The sequence below is a fragment of the Caenorhabditis briggsae genome, assembly GCF_000004555.2.
Source record: "Caenorhabditis briggsae complete genome, chrX, whole genome shotgun sequence".
NCBI classification, from domain to species: domain Eukaryota; kingdom Metazoa; phylum Nematoda; class Chromadorea; order Rhabditida; family Rhabditidae; genus Caenorhabditis; species Caenorhabditis briggsae.
The window spans coordinates 849,959-871,431 of NC_013491.2; the positions used below are offsets into that span (position 1 = coordinate 849,959).

Below are 21,473 nucleotides of genomic sequence, written 5' to 3' on the forward strand. Positions count from 1 at the left end.
AAATATTTTATTCATTCCAGTGTATTCGCTGAATGTATTTTTCTCAAATATCATGTCTGAATGTCACTCAAAGACAAACAAACTGCCCAAAAGCTCAAGGACCACAGGGTTCATAAAAAGAATTAGAAATTCATGAGGAACTGGTGGCAGGGTCAATCGAAAAGATACTTCTGGACTTCTTCCCATCTATTTCTTTCATCTTTTTTTCCGGTATTCACGTTTTATTCTTGTTTTCCAATCATCCGGAAAACGGAAATATGGAATGAAAAAGAGAACCCAAATAATGGAGCAGGGATTCACAATTCTTGTAAACAGGAAACACAATTGGAGCAATATTCTCGTGAAGAGTGCAAACATAATATTGAAAATTTGTCTGCTGTGGTCGAATTCTCTGAATAAAACGATAAAAAATATAGTAAAAGTGTTTTGAATGTTTTTTTATTTGTTTGTCAAGGTTAATCGAGAAATCACGTCATTTTGAAAAATCTGTATTCCGTTCAACAAACGTCACAAAATGAGGTAACTGACAAGATATCATCAGACTGATATAAATTGCAACTATCTGCACAAGCAATCCAAAAACAATGACAGAAACATTCCCGAACAGTTTGAACCATAAACTTACTAACGGGAAAAGAAAAAATATCGTAAAACCTGTATTGGGATGGGTCTTTAAGTAGAAGAGTCTTCCGAGAAAAGCATAGAAAAATGTAAGCGGCCCTATAATAGAGTGGCCCCTTTTTAAAATGTGTTTTTCGAAACTGAATACTTCTGTACATTTTCATTGAAGATTATTTTGGGAATTCCATACTTTCACAAAAAATTGTTGAAGTAGTCTTTCTTGCAAACACTTTGTTTATAAAAGAATTTTCCGGTGGTCTATTGGAGCAATAGAAAAACCCGTCTTTCTGATACAGGTATCACGGCAATAAAGAGAATAATAAGGACAAGAATGTCCTATATCGTTAGGCGATGTGGTTCTTACGTTGGAGACGGTTATCTAAAAGAGATAATTAAGCTAGTATAAATATGTTCATCAATCAATTTTAAACGTTTCATAATTTGAATCTCCGACCAGCTGGTGAAAACGATTTTGGTTTTGTAAGTTTCAAATGTAATTCATGTCTGGTTTCTGATAGTGCAAAAAAAAATACAAATTACATTTTATTGAACCGACATTAGTTACAAATACAATTTAAATTATTATGTATTGAGAGCAGTGTCGTCAATATAAATACTTTCATTTTTGTGGGAGGGGAATACAACTTCCAATATTAATATGGTCTTCAAGTTGAAGGATTTAATTCGGTGGATTATATGATGAGAAGGATCACGAATGTCGCAAAAAAGAGTTGAAAAACTGAAGGTCAAAAAAAAATTCAAACATACTAGAATGATGATATCAAAAATGTATGATGAGAAAGGGGAAAGATTTGGAGCACATCGCGAAAATGAGCATTTTCGATTTTTCGACAGTCCATCTGAACAACAAAAAAAATTTGGAAAACAACAGTTTCGATCTAGTAACGGTGGTTCGTTTCTTTTTTTTTTTGAGTGGTTTTGTGATTATGTACTTTTTTTGGTTTTTTACAGAGATGATGTTTGTTGGGTGGGCTGCTGAGCAGTACAAAAACTGTGAGCCTACAAGAAACAAAAGAAAATGAGTAACAAGTGATGATGAGGGTTTTGAGTTGTGAAATTAAAAAAAGAAAAGGTGTTTAAGGGTGTGACAGAGGCGTTTTCATCTAGTGGGTGAACTGTCCTGCTGCTATCAGGTTGCAACTACGCTCTAATCGATACTGAAATAAATTGAATCTAGTCTGAAAGTTTTCTATGTAATTTTTGTGGCTGCTTTGGTCAGCCAGTTCAACAAATGTGAGAGGTTTTTAGCAAAGAATAAATTTGATGGATTCTTCGATCGAGTGAAGTCTGAAACCTAAACAGTCAGGAAGGTTTTTTTTCGAAAATGTTTGGACGTTCGGTAGAAAAGAGAGCAAATTTTAAATCCGATACGTCTTTTTTTTGGGTTGGGATGGATAAGATAACGAGAAAATGGTAAGCTAGGAAAAGAAATTGTGACTAGTTTTGCAAGAAAAAAATTGTGAGAAGAGGAATTCGAGCATCTAATCCCATTGGATAGAGCTTTTCTTGGCTGCCTTGGCCGCTGCAAGCTGGTTTCGCTCTTCTTGTCGCTTCTCAGTGGATACTGTAGCTTTTTTGCCAAGAGCATTTTCGACCATACGACGTGCGACGGTGGCAGTGGTTTGCTGTTTCTTCCTGAAAAAGCGAGGATTACTCATGTCAGAACTTCATTTTTGATGTCAGAATTTCATGACTGAAAGTTCAAAAGTTGCCTCAGTAGGACTATAAAATCTCAATTTAACCACATCAAACTCACTTTGGAATCCCGAGACTAGATGCATGCTGCTTCGCAGAGTCCTGAACCGTCTTTGGAGAATCCGCAAGACTTCTGAATCGGAGCCAGTCGTGCTTCGAAAGCGCCAAACAGTTTTTGGCCCGGTTCACACTTTCAAAAACCGCAAAAACAACTTTTCGCTCCATCCACATCACTTTGCAGTCTCCATTTCCGCTAGTCTCCATTGCTTTAACGACATCTTCTTGCATTTTGTAGTCTGGAACTCCATAAATTTCCAGTACATGCGGTAGGAATGTTGAATCCCAATCAGTGATTCTTGGCGACTGCGACAGCGGAGTCTTGGTCATGGCGGCTTTCTTGACTTCCTCTTTCTTTTTGTCTTTGAGCAGATTTTCCATACGAACTGTCAAATCATCATCATCGGCAGTCTCCCAGTCGTCCAATACGCTCATCGTGATTGGCTCTTGTGATTTCGCTTTATCCAAACTTTCCTGATCGAGACAAAACAAGTTTCTGGCTACTGGCTTCTTGGGGGCGTAGATCTTTTCCGCACGATTAATGATCTCCTTTCTGTTGGTGAACAAATTGGAGATGACGTCCAAGGCAAGCTTCTGACTCTCCGACTCGAGTTCTTGGTCAGAAAGACGAGGGACCTTTATCGGTGCTGAAGGTGCTGGGATCTTCTTTGTAGAGGTTAGACGTTCCGGTACAGTGACTGGAACGATGACAGGGACAGTTGAAATTTCAGGTGGTGGGAGTGGCTTGAAGGTGTCAAGGAGAAGTGGGAGCAAGTCTCGATCGGTATCGTAATCTGGAAAACATGAATACACTATTTCTTACATTCAATTCATTCACGATCTTCTTACCGAATCGAGTGTTCAGACTGCTATCTGGATAGAACTCCGACTCTGGTTGGGCGATAGCCGACGATGACTGTGGTGCGTAGTCGACGAAAGCTGAGCCGTAGTTTTGGTTTTCTTGGAAACCAAGGTGTGAGGGGAATGCCGGATACGCGTTTACACCAATGGCTCGGGTGGGTGGTTTGTGGACAACCTCACTCAATTTCTTCTGGAGAAGTGCGTCCGAGTTGGGGGTGAGCACTGAAATACAATAAGAAATTAAGACATGTTTAGACTCATGACTCGATTTTAACTTATGAAGAAATTATGTGATAGTGATTTTTAGGCAGGGGGTATGTGTAGTGTCTAGCATTTCGTCACAATATTATTTAAGAGTGAGCAATAAATTTAAGTAAAAATCTTTTGAATATAGGTTCACGTTAAATCCTGAATTAGAATTTTCATCAAAAAAGAGATGCTAGTTCCACTCATACCCCCGATCATCACTTACGAGGCGTAAATCCAGCTGGATCCTGAGAATTAGTCTGCAAGTAGAGTGGTGATGTCTTCGACACTGGCGACAGAATGTTAGAAGTGTTCTGTGGCTGGTGTTGCGACTCCGATGACTTTTGAGCTCTGGCAGCGGTGAGCTTCTGCGCGTACGCCGGACGCGATGACGGTGGAGATGATGCTTTTTGGCTGCGATGGGAAAATGTAGTAGTCGGCTGAAAATTTTGTTCGATATTTTGAGCTGAAAACAGGAAACCAAATCAATGAGCAAGCGGAATCACAAATCTATGTGGGAACACAATGGCAGCGTCAAACAGAAAGTGCGAGGAACAATGAAAATAACAAAAAAAAGCCTGCGGGTGATTTTTGTTTTCTCCCTTTTCTGGCTCTTGTATTTTCATTATTATTTCAGAAATGATTTTGTCACGTTCTCTTCACTTTTGAAGTTTCTAATTTTCTATTCATTCCCCTAGATTTCTATAACTACTAGAGTGACGCAAAATCCGTCAAGAACCAGATGTGTTACTTTTGTTTTCTTTGTTTTCTAATTTTTTCGTACACCCCCGCAGCTAAAAACTGAGAAAAAAAAAAGAAAAAAGTGGTCGACACCTGATGGTGGAATCGGCAAAAAAATGAAGTGATACCGAGCAAATACACAGACGCACACATGCATTCGGCCGACCAAGGTGATTCAAAACTCCAAAAATCGATAATCGTTGGTGCTGGCAGAACGAGTATGTGTGTCTCTCTGTGTATGAGTGCGTGTGTGCGTTGGCAATAAGAAAGAGACTTCCCTTCTATCTCTATTCGCGTAGAGGTCATTCTAATCCCCCTATTGTTTTCTAAGACATTGCCCCCCTACCAAAACCTACCCTCGAATCACTGTCGTCTTGGTATTCCGTTGTGTCAGTAGTGCCGGTATGGAGGAACATGTCGATATCATCAGTGATCTGGTAGCGCGGCGTCGGCTTGTGGTTGTTGATCAGTTCAACCTGAAACACTTATTTTCAAGATTTCCATATATTTCTGGAGACGAGATTCCCATCTGTAGTATATAGCTTTCGTGGTTCAGCTGGGAACAACAAAAGGGACATAACCCCCTATTCAAGACAAAATATTTTGGCGACAAAGCCTGCCCCTTTTCTATTTTTGTTGTTGTATCAGTCTCGGAGCACACACAACACAGAGGGCTCAAAAAATGGAGACCTTGTTTACCAGGGCAGGCCGACGGACCTAGGACAGTAGTGGTACAATGTAGAGAATAACTAAACTGCGAAACCACGAGGAGGAAAACGAACTAGGAGTCTGGGTCTAGAAAAAAACATTTTCGGTGTGTACCCCCTGTGCTTTTCCTCTTCTCCTCTTTTCAAATGACAACAACAAAATATTAGATTGTGAACGAGAGAAATAGGGAAAAAACGGCTGCTAACTAAACAAACTTTTGGCGCCGTGCCAAGATTTTTGACGTCACTAGAAAAGCTGACATTACAGCTGTCTGATTGATACACCCAGAATAACGGAGTAACTACAAAGATCTAACAAAAAAATTACCTCCAAATCCTCAGCGTTATTGGTGGATGCTGTTTGAGCACAAGAATGAAATGAAAACGTTGGAGACATTGTTTCAAATCTATCAGGATCTCCAAACGATTCTTCGTCATCACCATCGTTGCCATGTTGGTAATTATGATGGTCTTCCCCTTGAAGTGTTGAGATGGGTCCCAAAAAGCTGAGATTATTATATCCTGAAGAGTCAAACGTTGAAGAAGATGGGAAGCAGACTTCGGACGAAAGATAGTCTGAAAACACTGAGTTCGCTACATAATCCATTTCTTTGAACCCTCACCTAGCTGTGGATGTGATTGAAGCTGTGACAACATTGCCTGGCTATGTGGCTGTTTTTGCTGCTGATGCTGAGCATGATATCCAGTAGAAATCAACGGAAGCGGTGACATATTTAACGCCTGGTACAGTTCCTCGTCCGAAATCGAAACTCTCGGCTGTGGCGGTGGTGCCAAACCGGGAGGAGGCATCATGGTGATGTGGTGGTGTTGGAGTGGTGGTGCTACTGGTGGCGCTGGTGTTGGTCCAACGTCTTCAGTGACTCCATCAAAGTTTAAGTTTGGCGGTGGTTGATACCATCCTCCCATAGACCCGTAAAACATGGGATTAGATAGTCCGGTGGCACCACTTTCCGACTGATAGTACTGCGATTGTCCTGCGACTTGTCCCCAGGTGTCGTCGACTCTGAAAAACAAGACATTATTTCAAAAATCCGACTATTCGAAGTATTAGAAACTTTATAAAATTAATAATATAAAGTTTCGAAATAGATGTTAGAAAACCTCTTGAATCTAGGTGACCAAGTTCTTAAATAAGCAATTTTTCTCGGTAGATGAGATTTCGAGAATGGGCAAGCGATTGTTTATGTTTCTAGAAATATGACTACCCTGGAACTGTTTGCTATGGCAAATATATTTGTCAAAACATTCATGGATTCTTGAATGACTCACCCTTGAAGAACTGGTGGTTGCTGAACCAGGTTTGAGTTATAACCGTATCCAGTCATCATCTTTCCAGCCAAATCCAAAAGCCAGAAGCAAATCCAACCAATCCGCGGGGAAAGGTGTCCAAACGGTTAATCTAACCACCAGAGTTTAGAGGAGTCTGACGACTACCTGAAATAAAAACGTTTTTAGTTCAGAGGTTTGAAAGCATTTGGTGTGAGGACACAAAAACGAAAATGAAAATATAAAAAGTGAGGATGTGATGAGAGCAAAGAGAGAAGAAGAAGAAAGAGAAGTTGGAAGAAAGAAAAAAGACATAGTATTCTTAACAGCACAGCAACCTAGAAACTGAGGTTTTTGAAGTGTTCAGTTTTGATATGGTGTTTTGAACGTTTCACTTTTGCTGGAAATACTTTGAAAACCTGTATTGTAAAAGTGAAACTTTGATTCTCCCGAATCGAAAGAGGAATTTCAGAATAAAACAAAACAAAAACACTCTCTCCCACCAACAGGTACTAGTTTTGGCTTAGTTAGTTAGTTAGTTAACAAGACAGAGAGAAAAACGAGCGCGTGCGACGAGAAAGGAAGAGGTGGACCTCCTAGGGATGGCGAGCGGGGCGGGCGCGCAAAGAAAATTACATTTGAAAGGTGTTTATATAGGAATTACATGTACATGCAGCGACTAACTATTTCGCAATTCTCTCCGGTGTGCTGTATGGTGATGATGGAACAGGAAAGAGACTCGGAGAGAAAGAAGCGCGAAAAAAACTGAGATATAAAGCAATCGAGAGATAGGCGCGGGAAAAAAAGAAAGAAGTTGGTTTTCAGGGGGTGGGCCTATTCGAGAAAAGAGATAGGAGTCTTTCACTTGCACACTAACTCAATGACATTGACAAAAACACTGAGAGTGTGAGCACCTGATGGACATCAGGGGCATATCCGATGGATAAAAATACACTTAGCTTCTGGGGGCTTCAGGTTTTTCGAATCTGCGTACTACACTCTGGGCGCCATTCAAAAATTGCGAGACACCTGCCTACTGAAGGTCATTAGCTGTTAGGAAGTAGTTGGAGGCAACAAGGGATGTCAAATCTTGTAGAGGGCAAGCCCCCCCCCCCCTCTCTCTCTCTCTCTCTCTCTCTCTCTCTCTCTATCTGTTTCCCGGGAAGCTGGTGCCTCCCGAGCGGGCGGTCTTGGGTGGACGTAGGGACGAACGTGGGTGCGTTTGTGTGGGTAGAAGAAGAGGAAGCGAGAGATTGAGATTGGTGGACCCTCCCCTACTTCTCTCACAACTATGATGATGCAAGATGACCCTTCTCCTCTCTTCCAAATGTTGCGCGCTATGTAAAGAGGTGGAGAACGAGCAGTGGACATTGTGAGACGACGAGACGATATAGAAACGAGACGATGGGTGTTGGTGGGTGGTGGTTGTGGTGGACAATGGCAGAAAAAAAGACGAAGGAGATGGACATCGCGTGGAAAGGGTGACAAGGAAGTGCAGCTGTTGAAATTGGAGCCTCTCGAGAAATATGTGAATTCCAGAACAGTTCATGAGAACTTTATTCTAAAGGGAATCTTGTGCACTTTACTGTTTATTCAATTTCCTTTTTAGAAACCCCAAAAAGTACGTGTCCAGCCTCTGAGACATGTTAAAACCAGAGAACCCCATCTATTTTTGGTTGAATCTCTCCTGTTTCTTTTTTCACTTTGTTTCCGGTAAAGGGCAAAAGCGTTAGACTAATGTTATGGTAGTTCAAAGACGTGACCAGAGAGTTCCAGGAAAAGGACAAAAGAAAGTATGCATGGAATATATTATTAGTGGAGTTCTCACTGAAAAGGGAGTACAAGACGGATGCTTCTGTGATCCTTTGGCTCAAATCCAACAACGGATTAGGGAATGAGAAAAAGGGATACTTGGATTTCAAAAAGGAAGAGAGCACTTTGTTTGATTGTATTGCATAATCTGCATTAGATTATAAGAACAATTTTTCGACTACATATTTAAAATTTTTCGATTAAATAGACTTTCAAACGTTGTGGTTTCTGACATTATTCAGAAAAGAGACGGTACTTCTAGATCAAACAAAAACAAACGTTCACTGGGCAATTCCTATTAGTGCAGATATTTTTGTTTTGATAAGAAAGCACTGGAAATGCACGAGTTTGCTGAAAGAGAACAAAGCACTCCTTGTTTTTTCAAAAAAACAATTTTCAAAAAAAAATAACAAAATATAGATAATTGCAGCAATGTGGAAAATGAAATTCCCTAATTAGCCGAAAGATTGGAATTCAGTAATTTACACTTTTTTAGGTTTCTATTCCAAAACTAATCTAGAGAGGTTAATTTCAAACTGTTATGAACTTTAAAGAAGCTTGTTTTTGAATGGTCAATTTAGGCTAATACGCTGAATTTTACGACCTAAATCGTTGGATCATAAAAACTTTTTTAAACAACTTAGCAGGACTAGAAGTTCAAATCGAGGACATTCGGTTGTTAAGACATCACGCTCCCTGCCTTATATTTTATTTTGAGTTTTCCGGGAGGCAATTTTTATAAATATTTTTGCCCTACAAACTCAAAGGGCACAAGGACAAACGGGTGTTAAAAAACAAAAAAAAGACTAGTGAAAATCTTTGGTGGTAGAAGATAAAGAAGAAGAAAAGTGGTGAGAAAATGAGAAGAACAAGTAGAAAAAGAGTAGGAGGTGGAAAAAAAAGAGGACAAGGTGGGACAAGAAGAAAAAGAAGAAGAGAAGAATGGAGAAATTGGTGGAATGAGTGAGATAGACGAAGAGAAGTATGAAGGTACGTGTGTACAGTGTTGTGTTTGTGTGCCTTTTTGCCTGTCTGCGTGCTTGTGAGTATGTGTTGGGTATGTGTCTGTGACATACCGTGCCGAGGGGTTGTTCTAGGCCCACACTCCAAAAACAGGCGGTAACACAACTGATTATGTTGAATTAAGCCTAGCTGACTGTGAAAATCATTTTAAGGGGAAATAAAGCAATACAAAATGAAGGGAAACGACAGAAAGTTTGAAGTTTTTACGAGTGACCAATAAAGACCTGAAATGAAAAGATAAGAAGTTAGGGACGGTCAGAAAAATTAATTGCCATTCAACAGATTGCAGGTTGTGTGGAATCGGTTGTCGGAAAATCTAAGGATCTATCTAGATCTTCATTCTCATGATTAGCCAGGAATCGCATTGATTTTCAAATTTTCTCAGCTTAATTCTTCAAAAACCGACGAGAGTGCGGTGCATAGATAGTTGCCTAAAGTTCTAAAATTTCGGAATAACTATTCAAGGAGCTTTTGGTGAATCAATTTTTATCAAATGATCAATATCTCTCCCCACTCAAAAAGCAACAAAAACACTCACCAAAAACACACACACAACCTCGTCTATGTATTTGCGATGGGGTCCCTTTGTTCACAAAAGTCCGTCCAACGATCGCTATGACGTCAGCTATTGTTTAATTGTATGTGCATATACCGCAGTTGGCTAAATGAGACAAGAGCGAGAGTGAACTGATGGATAATGTGTTGAGAGTGCTTCTATTCACTCTCATAGGTAGGGATTATAATGGGCGGGGCTTCTAGAAAAATAAAGAGAATGTGTTGTGTATCGTTAAGCATACGATTGGATGTTGTGCTCAGATAACGTTTGCAGAAAAAAAAACAGATAATCGAAGTCTTGCTAGGATGAGATTACTGTAAGTGACTCGAACATTTTAGTGCTGGAAGTTGAAAAAGTGAGAAATGTTCTGTTTCTTAATTTCGTCACTAAAAAGTATTGCTCATGCGGAATGAATAATTGTTTATGGAGGCGTTTTGTTAATGAACGCTTGCAATTAAATTGTATGACGGGATAAATCACTGATCGATTATTAGTGATCATTTCATGGTCAAATGAAGCTAAAAGCATTGACGAAAACAATTACCCTTTCTGGCATGGGTTCCTTATTGTTACTAAACATGGTCTTGCGAAAAAGCAAAATTTGAAAATTTGGTTTCTTGGGTTCCGTTCAATTGAACCTCTTTAGTAGGAAATAATTGGTAGTAATGTAAAAACAGTGCAAATCTGAAAGTGATCCGTTATCTGTTTCATTTCTTTGCAATTGGATTTAGTGAAATCCCAGAAGGAGTAGCTAAAATAGAAAACCTGACAAGCTTGCAAGGTAATAAAGTTCAGTATACCATAGGCAACGAATGCCATTTCGACACCCGTTGCCCTCCCGCCGTAAGCGGCCAAGTAGTGATAAATTTGAAACCTTTGTGCCGCCGCTGCCGCCCGTTTTGTTTAATGTATATATCTATAATTCTCTTTTTCAATTCTTTCTTTTTAAAGTTTGCTATTCCATCCGACAATTGCTATCCTGTACCTTGTGTGTTCTCTTTTTTTCTCATTCTCTGGAATAGAAAGAAAAAATGAAAAAGAGAGAATGAAAATGTGGACTCATTTTGATTCAAAATAACTACTTCATTATTGTTTTGTTCCCATAAAATAGTGAAAAGCAGAGAGCAAACATACATATCTACTGAATCTACGTGTTCAAACACTAAGATTTTCAAAACAACCCAAAACAATTGCAGAAAAAAGAAACACTAACTATGACAAGATGACCAATACGAAATTTCTCGAAAAAGTTAACCTGTTATCAGTTGTGGTGTAAAACATAAAGGCAGGTTGGTTAATTTGCTGTAAAAGACTACACAAGAAAAAAAACGTCATGAGTGAAAACAATGTGTCTAAAAAAAAGAATAGAGAAAAGTGGTTGCAATTTGGAGAATCTTTTTAGGCGCGACAGGACAATGGGCCTTTTTTCTTTCTATCGTGAAACAGTCTTTCTCGAGAATCATCACAGTACAGTACCTCCCAAAATAACTTTAATTATCACGCTCTATGTTAGGTCATTTCAAATATGGATCATGCCAAAAACCAATGAAATTCTACTAGATGAGAAAAATGAAAAAAACTGATCCGGAACAACAAGCTCCAAAATGTGTTTTAGTATCCGCCGAAAAACTAAATATATAATGGTAGTATTCGTCGCCTAACACATTGTGGACTCCAAGAGCATCTCGTATTTTCCGCCGATTCCGTGCGACCTACTTTCGCTGTCTCCTAGCACCACCTTGCAACTGACGTTTTGGACGAGACAAAAAACAAAACAGATTGAGAAAAAAGAGAGTATCAAAGTTTGAAAATAATGTGATGTGTTTTGGGGGCCAGCGTCACCTGGCACCAATGTATTTTCGATAGAGCAAGTACTAACGGGACATTCAAAGTGCACGCCCAAGAAATTAGGTGTACTTTCGAGAAGAGAGAGAGAGAGAAAGCCAAATGGGTATTTGTTAGTGCACAGAATAGGCAAGAGAGAGGTGGGCCAAGTGACCAATCGGTCTAATCGAATATGAAGAGAATAAAGGAAGAGGATGAGGGTCCGAAAAGTGAAAGGAAGGGGACCTCACAGTGTATGTCCAAGAAAAGAAGCTCACTTGGGAATACCCAAAAGATTCAATGAGGGAATCGAGGGGCGTAGAAAAGTTGACAAAGACAAGTGGAAGAGAATGGGTAGCGTTGGCCAAAGAGTACTGGTGATTGTGGCAAATGAAGCAAAAGTTGGAAAACCTATGGGAAACAAAGTAGTAACGATGAGTAATGAAGAACTGGGTAAAAAATGCAAGAAAGTCGTTTGAAGATTAGGAAGGATCGTTTGAGCTGCAATTTGATAATTAAAGTCAAAGATTTGACAAGATTTCCGCCTGCTATATATTGCAAAAGTTTTACAGCTACACCCAAGTATTAGGTTGGCGGGAAAGTCTTTGTCACTTTTTCAATAGTTTATTTCTCAAAGAAAAAATAACCGAATAATTAATTATATTGTCCATCATTATCAACAACATGTCTCCAACGTTCCCTCAATTTATGGATTCCATTGCGGTAGAATCCAGCCGGGCGTGAGGCAAAGTATTGTTTGAGTGCCGCTTCGACCGCTCCACGGGAATTGAAGCTTCTTCCTTCGAAGGCACGTGTCATATCGCCAAATAACCAATAGTCGGAAGGAGCAAGATCAGGAGAATACGGGGGGTGAGGGAGAACATTCCATCCATATCCCATCAGCTCCTGCTTCACTTGTTTCGAAACATGTGGGCGAGCGTTATCATGTTGATAGTACACTTTCTTGTCTTTCAGGGCCGAACGGTCGACTGCTTTCTTGAGGTTTCGTAGTTGAGTAGTGTAGAGGTCTCCAGTTATTGTTTTGCCCTCGGGCAGAAGTTCCCAGTAGATGGGGCCGTCCACTCCCCACCACACAGAGAGCATAACTTTTTTCGGATGAAGGCCGGGTTTGGGGACATCCTGTGGGCTCTCTCCTTCTCCAACCCACTGGGATTTCCTGTGGTGATTATCGTAGAAGACCCACTTCTCATCTCCGGTTATTAGCCGGTCCAGCCATCGATCGCCCGCGTGGAGAGTGAGAAGAGTAATCGAATCGTCGACTCGGCGGTCAAGGTTGGCTTGAGTCAGGTGATGAGGTATGAATCGACCAAAAAGTTTTCTCATTCCAAGAGACTTCAAACCTTCAAGGACTGTGCTATGGTGAACTCCGAATGTGACAGCTAGTTCACGGCTAGATTGAAATGGATCCGATTGCAATGCGTGCTTCAGCTTGTCCAAATCCAACTCACGGGGTCTCCCAGAGCGATCCTTTTCATCGAGCGAGAAGTCATCTTTTTCGAAACGATGGAACCAATTGCGAATAGTATTGTAGTGAGGGGCATGTGTGTTGTACACATTCTTCAAGAAAGTTTCCGAATCCTTCATCGTGGTGTGAGATAGGAAGAGGTAAATCAAAACATGTCTGATGTGAATAGCAGTGGGAACAAACATATCGTTTCAATTACAGATGAGGAGCAGGGAAGGAAATGGGGACTTGTTTATATGGAAGGTTCTTATCACCTTGTTATTCACTAGAGTCGATATCATACACAGCCTCCATATACGAGAACAGTGATTAAACAAACAGAGTGACAAAGACTTTCCCGCCAACCTAATAATTTCGTAATGACACCTGTTGTCTTTGACAGTTTTGAACTCAAAGTATTTTGAGCTTGTCAACTTATCATTTTGTAAACGCGAAGAAATCCATCTTTAGGGCATAAAGAGATGGACAATTCGAAAAAAAACGGAAACCAATGTTATAAAACTTTCGAGGCTTTGCAGAATTGTTTCATGACATCGTAGGTTTTGCAAAAACCGGTAAATAAAGCTATGCAGACTCTATCATATCAGTTTAATAAGAAAAATAAAGAATGAGAACTTCTGTTTCAACATATCTAAACTTGCTCAGAATGTTTTATTTTTTATGCTCAAAATCGATTCTGAAATCAGTAATCACTGAAAAACATTTTGTCAAAACTTTCCAAAAAGTCGCGAATGTTTGATACTAACTTGCTCAGAATTATTCTGATTTTGGCAGAATACGGTGCAAGAAAGAATTCAAAGTTTGATGTTTGTTATCAATTACGCGGCTGAATTGAGACTTACAAAATGATCTGTACAAAATTCAATATATTTGGGTCACTTGTCTTTAGTAATTAAATCAATCAGTAGCCAAAGTTTGATAGAATTCTTGATTGGTGAAATAAAGTCAATTTTCATCTTTCTTCTTTATCAAAAAGTATCATTTTAATATCTTTAATCCTTTTTCAGTTCATAGTGTGAAATAAGTAAGAAGGCCTTGAAGAGGTTAGGATAGAAAAAGTAAGGATAGAAACACGGGAGGCAATGAAAGGCATTTATGATAACCTGCCGACAGGCGACCGACTGTTGCGGGTTGGTGAGAGAAAGGAGATGAAAAACGAGGAGACGCACGAAATTGACTCACGGTGGCCCTCCCGTATGTGTGTGAGAGAATGTGGCGCCCGCAGTCTAGTTCCGATAGCATTCGGAGGCTGCTGCTGCAGTGCGCGGATAGATACATGACTGTTCTGACGCAAGTGAAAACGGCCCCGCCGAGAAGAAGAGGGGACAGAAAAAAAGAGACAGAAACTATATATGCATGTAGCGAAAACGATGGCAACGACATCCGACGGTATCTGGAGAAAGAAGGAATTCGATTGTTCTTTGGATTTTTTGAAAATCGAAGGAAATTTTAGAAGATTCCTGAAATAACGGTTATCGGCAATCAAATTAATCCGATCTCTGAAATATCTATTACCGCATCCAATATGTCAAAAATCCAATAGAAAATTATGAACAATGACTGGAGAACACAACTTTCTAGATGAGTTCACACTGTAACAAACAAGGGAATATCATTTTACAGTAATACGGTGATTGCGTCCTGGGTTTCCAAAATTTCTTAATAGATTTCAAATGCAATTTATTTTTTTGTTCTAGGATGTACTAGGTGTTTTAGATTATGTGTACTTTGCTTTTCAGATATTACAAAAACTGAGTATCTCAAAGATGAACCGTAATTATTACAAAAAAAAGTGCACTTTGCAACTTGTCTATATTTCGAAACCAAAGGCAATCGGAATGACCATTCATACTCCTATGTCCTCTTCTTTTTCCAACTGAAACTAAACTTTCTGTAGTTTTAGAAACATCACAATTTCAAACAGTGATAAGACGATTATGTAAATTATTCACTTAAAAATTGTTGCATGCTTTATTTGAACATTTTTGATACAAACACATTTACATAGAATACCCGCAAAAGTTTACGCATGAGGGGTCATATAATTGCTGCAATCTTGACTGTTCTTTGGGGTTCTGATGAAGGGGCAAGCCTGAAAATTCAGATTTTATTTCAATAATAATACGAATATGGTCCTACCGGATCTGGGCAAGCCAATGGCAGGAGAGGAACCGACATGTTGGATACTGTAGACTTGGATCCAACAGGCTGAAGGATATTGTTCCAGAGGTAGGTGCTCACAAGACCGTGTCCCCATTGGGAGAAGTGGAAGCAGTCAGGGGCAAAAAACTTTTGTGTTGGTTTGCCGTTCTGGAAAGTGTGTATACCAAGCTAAAAACCTTAAAATATTTTTGAAATACGAACCTCCATTGGTGGGATAAGAGTATCTTGGAACATTGGTTGCACAACATAGGTGAAATCGTCCTTCTCGAAAGTTCCTGCAGTTTCGAAAGCTTTCTCGTACTTGTTATAGTCGTAGCAAGCCTGCAAGGCAAGGTAATCGACACTAATAAACTTTTCTGGTTTTCCCTTAATTTCTGGACTACATTTCTGCCGTTTTTTGATTATTTCTGTGACTTTTGTACATATTTTAATCATAGAAACATCACTACTTCCGCTCCTTCCCTCTCCTACCTGTCGAATGTCCGCATCAGTGAAGTTCTTGTTGCTCTCGCACCCGCACTCATCGCTGCAAACACAAACGATCATTTGTTTATATACCGATAAATAGTTTTTTTTTTTCTCTTAAGACTAAAAACTGCAACATACTGGTGCAAACGTTGGCAGAACCAGTGACCGGTATCAGTTTGACGTAGCATTTCGAGATGCAACATTCCAGTGACAGATACGATCACTCGGGGCACGTTGTCATATATGATTTGGACGGCTTGACTGATATTCTGAGCGCAGTTGTATGGGGAGTCCTCCTGAATTATATACATCTTATTTTTAGAACATCATTTTTTTGAGTATACCACTGGCTTCCTACAGTAACCACAGATGTCATTTCCACCAATAAAAATGTTCAACAGTTTCCAGTCTTCCTTCATATTTACCACCTAAAACAGCTGAATCTAAAAATACGTTCTTTCTCTCACTAAAAAACCTCAGTGTGCTGTTGAAGCAGTGACACTAATTGTCGAGCCTGTCCCGGAAGGTCCTTTGCGTTGGCGCCGGGCATGGCGACGTTGAGGCGAGCAATTTCCCAAACATTCGGCGAGCCAATTCCATTAGAGTATCCAAAGATGTCCGGGTTGTACTTTTTGAGAATATCTGAATGAATAAGGAAGTGTATCTAATCAGATGAACCTTTGGGGAGAAATCAGATTAGTAAGGAGAGGAGAGTTCTCGTTTACTTGGAATAGTGACGTGCTCGTCGAGTGACTTATCGCCTCCGGCTTGGAATGCAAGACCTCGATATTGAAGAACAACTGCCACAGGGTCCTCGGCACCAGCTCCATTGGCTGCCTAAAATACATTTGGTCTATTGGAGTCAAAAAATAACTAAAGCGAGAGTTCTGAACCAAATGTCTACGAATTCAGTATTTATTCCATATCATGAAAAGGTTGTTTTGTAAAGTACACCTATCAAAAATTCAGTAACGTTCTTCTTGGGACCATGTGCTTTTACTACATTATTCTGAAGCACCTACTTTTTCTAATGGGTCCTCTTTTGACACAAAGAACCTCTGGCAGACAAAAAGTGAAATACCACACTCACAGTTAATGAATCTCCAAGAGCCATGATCACTTTGATATCTGCTGGTCTTACAGAGTTCACATTGGTCGGGACCTTCTTACTCTTCTTCATCAAGTCAACATCACAGGAATATCCCGGAGCTCCAATATCGGGAAGTGTGGCGAGCACATACAGTGCCATACAAGAAATCACTGAGGAAAATACTGGTTGTTTGATTGTGAGCGTTGGGAAACTTACCAAAAATTTTCCTCCACATCGTGCCGATTCAACTGACAACTGAGTTTGCGAAAACCGTAGGATCTGCTCTTATCAGGCATTCGCTACACGTGTTGGTATTGCGTTATCAGTTAATGATCACGTGTGCTGAAAAAAATAGAAAAAGTGATGGGTGGCTCGTCATTTTCATGGTAGTGGTTGTTCGGGAAGTGGTTAAGGTTTAGAGTTCTATTTGGAAGTGAATTTGGTTTTGTTGTCGTTCATACAATGCGTTCAATGTGGATTAGACCCACTCTTCCCTCTAGATTTCGTGAGTTTCGAAAAACTTAAAATTTAAAAAAAAAACTGTCACTGATGTGCGATTGAGAATATCATAATCCCGGCCATTTTTCAATGTCTCCAGAACTTTCGGTATCAGAGTATAACCTAAATTTCATAGTTAAATTCATAAGGATACACCACCTGTCACTTTTCTTTGGCAGCAACTGATATTGACATGGTATTTAGCATAACTACAAATAAGTCTGATACGGTTCAAAAAAGGAAGTTCCAGGTCTCTCTACTTTCTTCTCAAAAAACAGGTTTGAGTTTATTTCCAACAATTTCATTTTTTATTATCTCTATTTTTAACAAACGCGACAGTTTCCAGAATGTATAAATTAGATGAATTATTTTATTTTATTTTGATTATATTTCAACAACGACAGGATGGTTCTCAAGCTTATCTGTATTACTAATTCTTCGAAGTTTGTAGCTTACTGTGACTAGAATAATTGCAAAACGATCAAGATGTCACTTCCTCTTATCACTGATAGCTTCATAAGTAGCAGAGTGGTCATTTGTTCTCCGATAAGGAACGAAATGTGCAAAAAAAATTTTTCTGATAACAAATCAAGTTTTGAATCACCTGGAAAACGTTTGGTTTTTTCTGCGTTCATAACTATTGGACCCGATAAAGTCTTTAGAATGATTCTGAAAACATTTCATTCCATTTCGAATAAGCGAAGTATTTCAAACTTTTCTGGAAGTTCTCGAATCGGTCACGTGGTCCTTTGCACTAGGTATTGTTATTTGCTCTGTTATTTGCAGCAAATTTCTTTAATTTGATAGAAGATCATTTCAAAGGTCTCATCGGAACAACAAAATTCGTTTTTAATTTCGCCATAATCCACCCACTCATATTACTTCGAGCAACGGCGGATGGATATTTGTTTCAAGGAGAGGAGACCTCCTACGTCACTTTCCCCCCGTCTTTTTTTTGAGTGAACTTTGGCTCGTTTCAAGTGGAGGACTCTTTCAGAAAATGATATGCTTATAACACCGCCATCGTCGAAATGTTTCAGCTGTGTCTAAATTCGTTAACGTCATATCTGTTCTGAGAAAATGAATATTTCAACTGATTCTTTTCGCCAAATATTATACGTCCTTCCTCTTGCTCTTTCTTTTCTATTTCTTATTTTCTGATTTTTCTACAAATGAAATCATTTTGGTGAGTTATCAACCAATGTGTCATCACAAATGGTCTAGACAAATATGCAAACTGGAATACCTAATTTTTTAAAAACAAAGCCTAAAGATCGGATCAAAGTGGAACACTGATGAGCTCCGCAATAGTTGAATTTGGTGACGTTGTTTGTTTGAGCGAGAAGAAAAAGCAAAATTATCCGATTCTTGAATTATTCTATTTGCATGAATAAGTGGTATAATAGCTTGGGATGATCCCGCGGATTTCATTAAACCTACTTGTGTTTGAAAATAATGTAAAACATCACAAAATAGTAAAAAATAGAAGATGATGTTCGAGCTGTTTGAATGAAAAGAGGAAACAACTTTCAGAATTTATCACAGAGTTTCCTAACACACACACACCCACACACAGTGAACATTTCAACCTAAAATGAAATGGACTTACAAAACGGATGAAAATCTATAAATTCCGAAAAAATGACTTACAAAACTGCCAACATATTTAGTAAGTTTCATAATGTAGTTTTCATACCGTACAATATGTATAATACGGCATTTTTGATAGGAGAACTCCCTGGAGTTTGAAGGGCGTCCTTCTTGAGACATCTTTTACAGTATGCGTTTTTATTAGAGAACTTGAATTGGGAGCATCATACATATTTTGGGTGTCCTTTGATTTAGGTGTTTTAAGTAATCTTAAAGTCATCTAAAGTCATCTTGGAGTCATTTTTTAAAGTCATTTTGGAAAGTTCTTTTTCAATATTTGGAAAAACTGAAAGAGCATAAAAGCACTCAGAATTGCCAAACTTTAGTCATAAAGTTCTACTCACTGGAAAAATTCCCATTTGGCCCGAAAATACTAATTGAAAGTTGTTTGCTGGTGCCAAACCCTTTTAGAGAACAGAAGCGCCAGAGTCGCCCGTGCTAAAATTTTAAGAGGTGAACAATTACATTAGTTTTGTTTGGAAACTTTGAAAAAAACAAAAACTCATTTTTACTTTTTTCTGATTATTTTTATTCCTCAATTTTGAGCGACGAATTTCAAATGTCATCATCATCATTCGTAAAATCGGTCACTAAATCTAACGGTGGTTGTTTTCACATTTATCTCCGATTCGAACGTTTTATGACTCAGTAGACATCATTTAGCTGTATTTGAAATCAGACACCAGGTCGGGTCTGTAGAGGGGTCATCTTGGGGAGTGTTGGATCCCCCGTGACGGCTCCAGAGAAACAAGCTACCTCCTTGTCTCGTAAAATAGGGGAAAGTGCATCGGTAACAGGGGAACTAGTTATGTCTGTAGCGAGGAGTGGGACGACGAGCGGGCAGATAAGCGGTGTGGAAACAATAATAACAACAGTAGTATCAGTGACCCATTTATTGAGCGGTATATATTTAATAAAGAGAATATATCGTCAATAAGAGGTTTCCTTGGAGTCGGGCTGGCTTGGAGACGGACGAGAAGGACATCACTGATCACTCAATAGTTGAAGGGGCAAAAAGCCTTGGGCAACAAAAACCCTTCTCCTACCGGTGACAAGCTTATCGCTTCTCATAGACAAAGTTCCCAATAGCACACGCTTCCTAGTGGTCACGATGAGAGCACTGAAAGGAAAACACTCATGAAACAGGTCACAGAACTGGCCGTTAGTCTATTCAGAAGTAAATCTATATCAACTCACATCATTAGCGGTTTCCGATAGTCCAATAAGGCCGGTAAGGCGATCGGCGATCGCCGGAGGTCTTATAGTATTGGAATAGTAGGAATAATGATGAGTAACGAGATTGACGGACTTGCAAACTGAAGGAAAACGTCACGGAACAGCACTAACTACTAGACTAGAATTAGACTGCGTAAGACACAGTTAATCTGCGTAAGACTCAGTTAATCTGAGTAAAAATAGGCCAGTAAACCCGTTTCGAGTGTGTGTGCGCCTTTAACCCCTTCGTGGCGAGACCTCAACGATAGGGCGCGCTTGCACGAAAAGAGAGAAAATTGGCGGGAATTTGAATATGAGAAAGCAATAAAAGACTAATAAACAAAGGAAAATAAAGAGAATAAAGTAGGAAATAGGAAGATTTCTGAGGAGTAAGCACAGTGGGCTGGGCCTAGAAGTCCTCAGAATATCTTAAAGTTGTTGCGTCGGTGAATAGCCACGTGGACTCGACAACAGGGTCGCCTAGCCAGGAAATGAATTCTTCTCAGAATTCAGCTCTAAGCTACTTTTGTTTTGTGTCATTGTTTTTCTATCGTCATAACTATCCGCAAAACATCGTCGATCACTTTGTAGGAGGTCCCTTTCTGACAGATTTCTATGCAGGAAACACCAATCTTCCAAAACTAGTTGTTTGTCAATTCACTTTCAGTCGACACCTCTTCATTTTGTTTCAGATTTATTCAAAAAAAGGAATTCTTTTTTGTTCCAGTCTATCCGTGCTTTTTTGAAAATCTTAATCCCGTTTTGCATTTCCACCAGCGTTCGTTTCTCTTCTGATGTTAGATATCAACTGATAAGAATTCGTACCTGATGATTACCGATGCAAAAAGCTTTTTTCAAGAATTCGCAGTATAAGTAATTACATATCTTTGCCTTTGGGGAAGAGAAAAATATGCCTACCATCTTCCGAACGCTTGTCAATCATAGAAAAATGTGATAGTGAACCTATCAATTAAAGCACGCTAATCATTTTTGATCTCTGAAGTCAATAACAATAAATCATCATTTTGTTTCCTTTTCCCCAATCTAGAAGTGTTCCAGTTACGCATACAAGAACAGGTGGAGGGGAACTGGAAATTCTTTTTATTAGGGCCGTCGTAAATATTTCTCGTCATATTTCCGATTTTTCAATGTTTTTTGCACATCAGAAAAGGTTTTTCCAGTCATTTTCAAAATTAATTAGAACTCAAAAGTTCTGAATGGCAATAATGTTTCTATTCTAAAAAATATAGTTCACTATTAATAGGGATGAGAGAAGAGACAATGAAAAAATAAGCTTTTCCTATTTTTATTCCCTATTTTCTGTTTCATCTGCTCAAGACACACACACAGGCATCAGGAAATGCCAATTGAATCATTTTCAAGTTTCTTGAACCCAGGGAGGCATCCCGATGTTTTCTTCTATATCCTTCTTCATTCATATTTCAACGATTT

General features: G+C 39.2%; 2 protein-coding genes across 2 annotated transcripts; both read right to left on the reverse strand.

Moving 5' to 3' along the window:
- Positions 1 to 2,123: 2,123 nt before the first annotated feature.
- Positions 2,124 to 6,298, reverse strand: CBG16396 (the record flags this gene model as incomplete). The annotated part of the gene is made up of 8 exons (XM_045238757.1): positions 2,124 to 2,277; positions 2,399 to 3,188; positions 3,244 to 3,477; positions 3,728 to 3,941; positions 4,599 to 4,718; positions 5,278 to 5,525; positions 5,573 to 5,973; positions 6,240 to 6,298. The coding sequence occupies 8 exons, from the start codon at positions 6,296 to 6,298 to the stop codon at positions 2,124 to 2,126; spliced, it is 2,220 nt and encodes a 739-aa protein (XP_045095853.1).
- Positions 6,299 to 14,960: 8,662 nt separating this feature from the next.
- On the reverse strand, positions 14,961 to 16,817 carry CBG16394 (the record flags this gene model as incomplete). Its single annotated transcript, XM_045238758.1, has 9 exons — positions 14,961 to 15,029; positions 15,077 to 15,247; positions 15,302 to 15,421; positions 15,572 to 15,626; positions 15,707 to 15,864; positions 15,913 to 15,996; positions 16,044 to 16,210; positions 16,294 to 16,405; positions 16,659 to 16,817. The coding sequence occupies 9 exons, from the start codon at positions 16,815 to 16,817 to the stop codon at positions 14,961 to 14,963; spliced, it is 1,095 nt and encodes a 364-aa protein (XP_045095854.1).
- Positions 16,818 to 21,473: the final 4,656 nt, after the last annotated feature.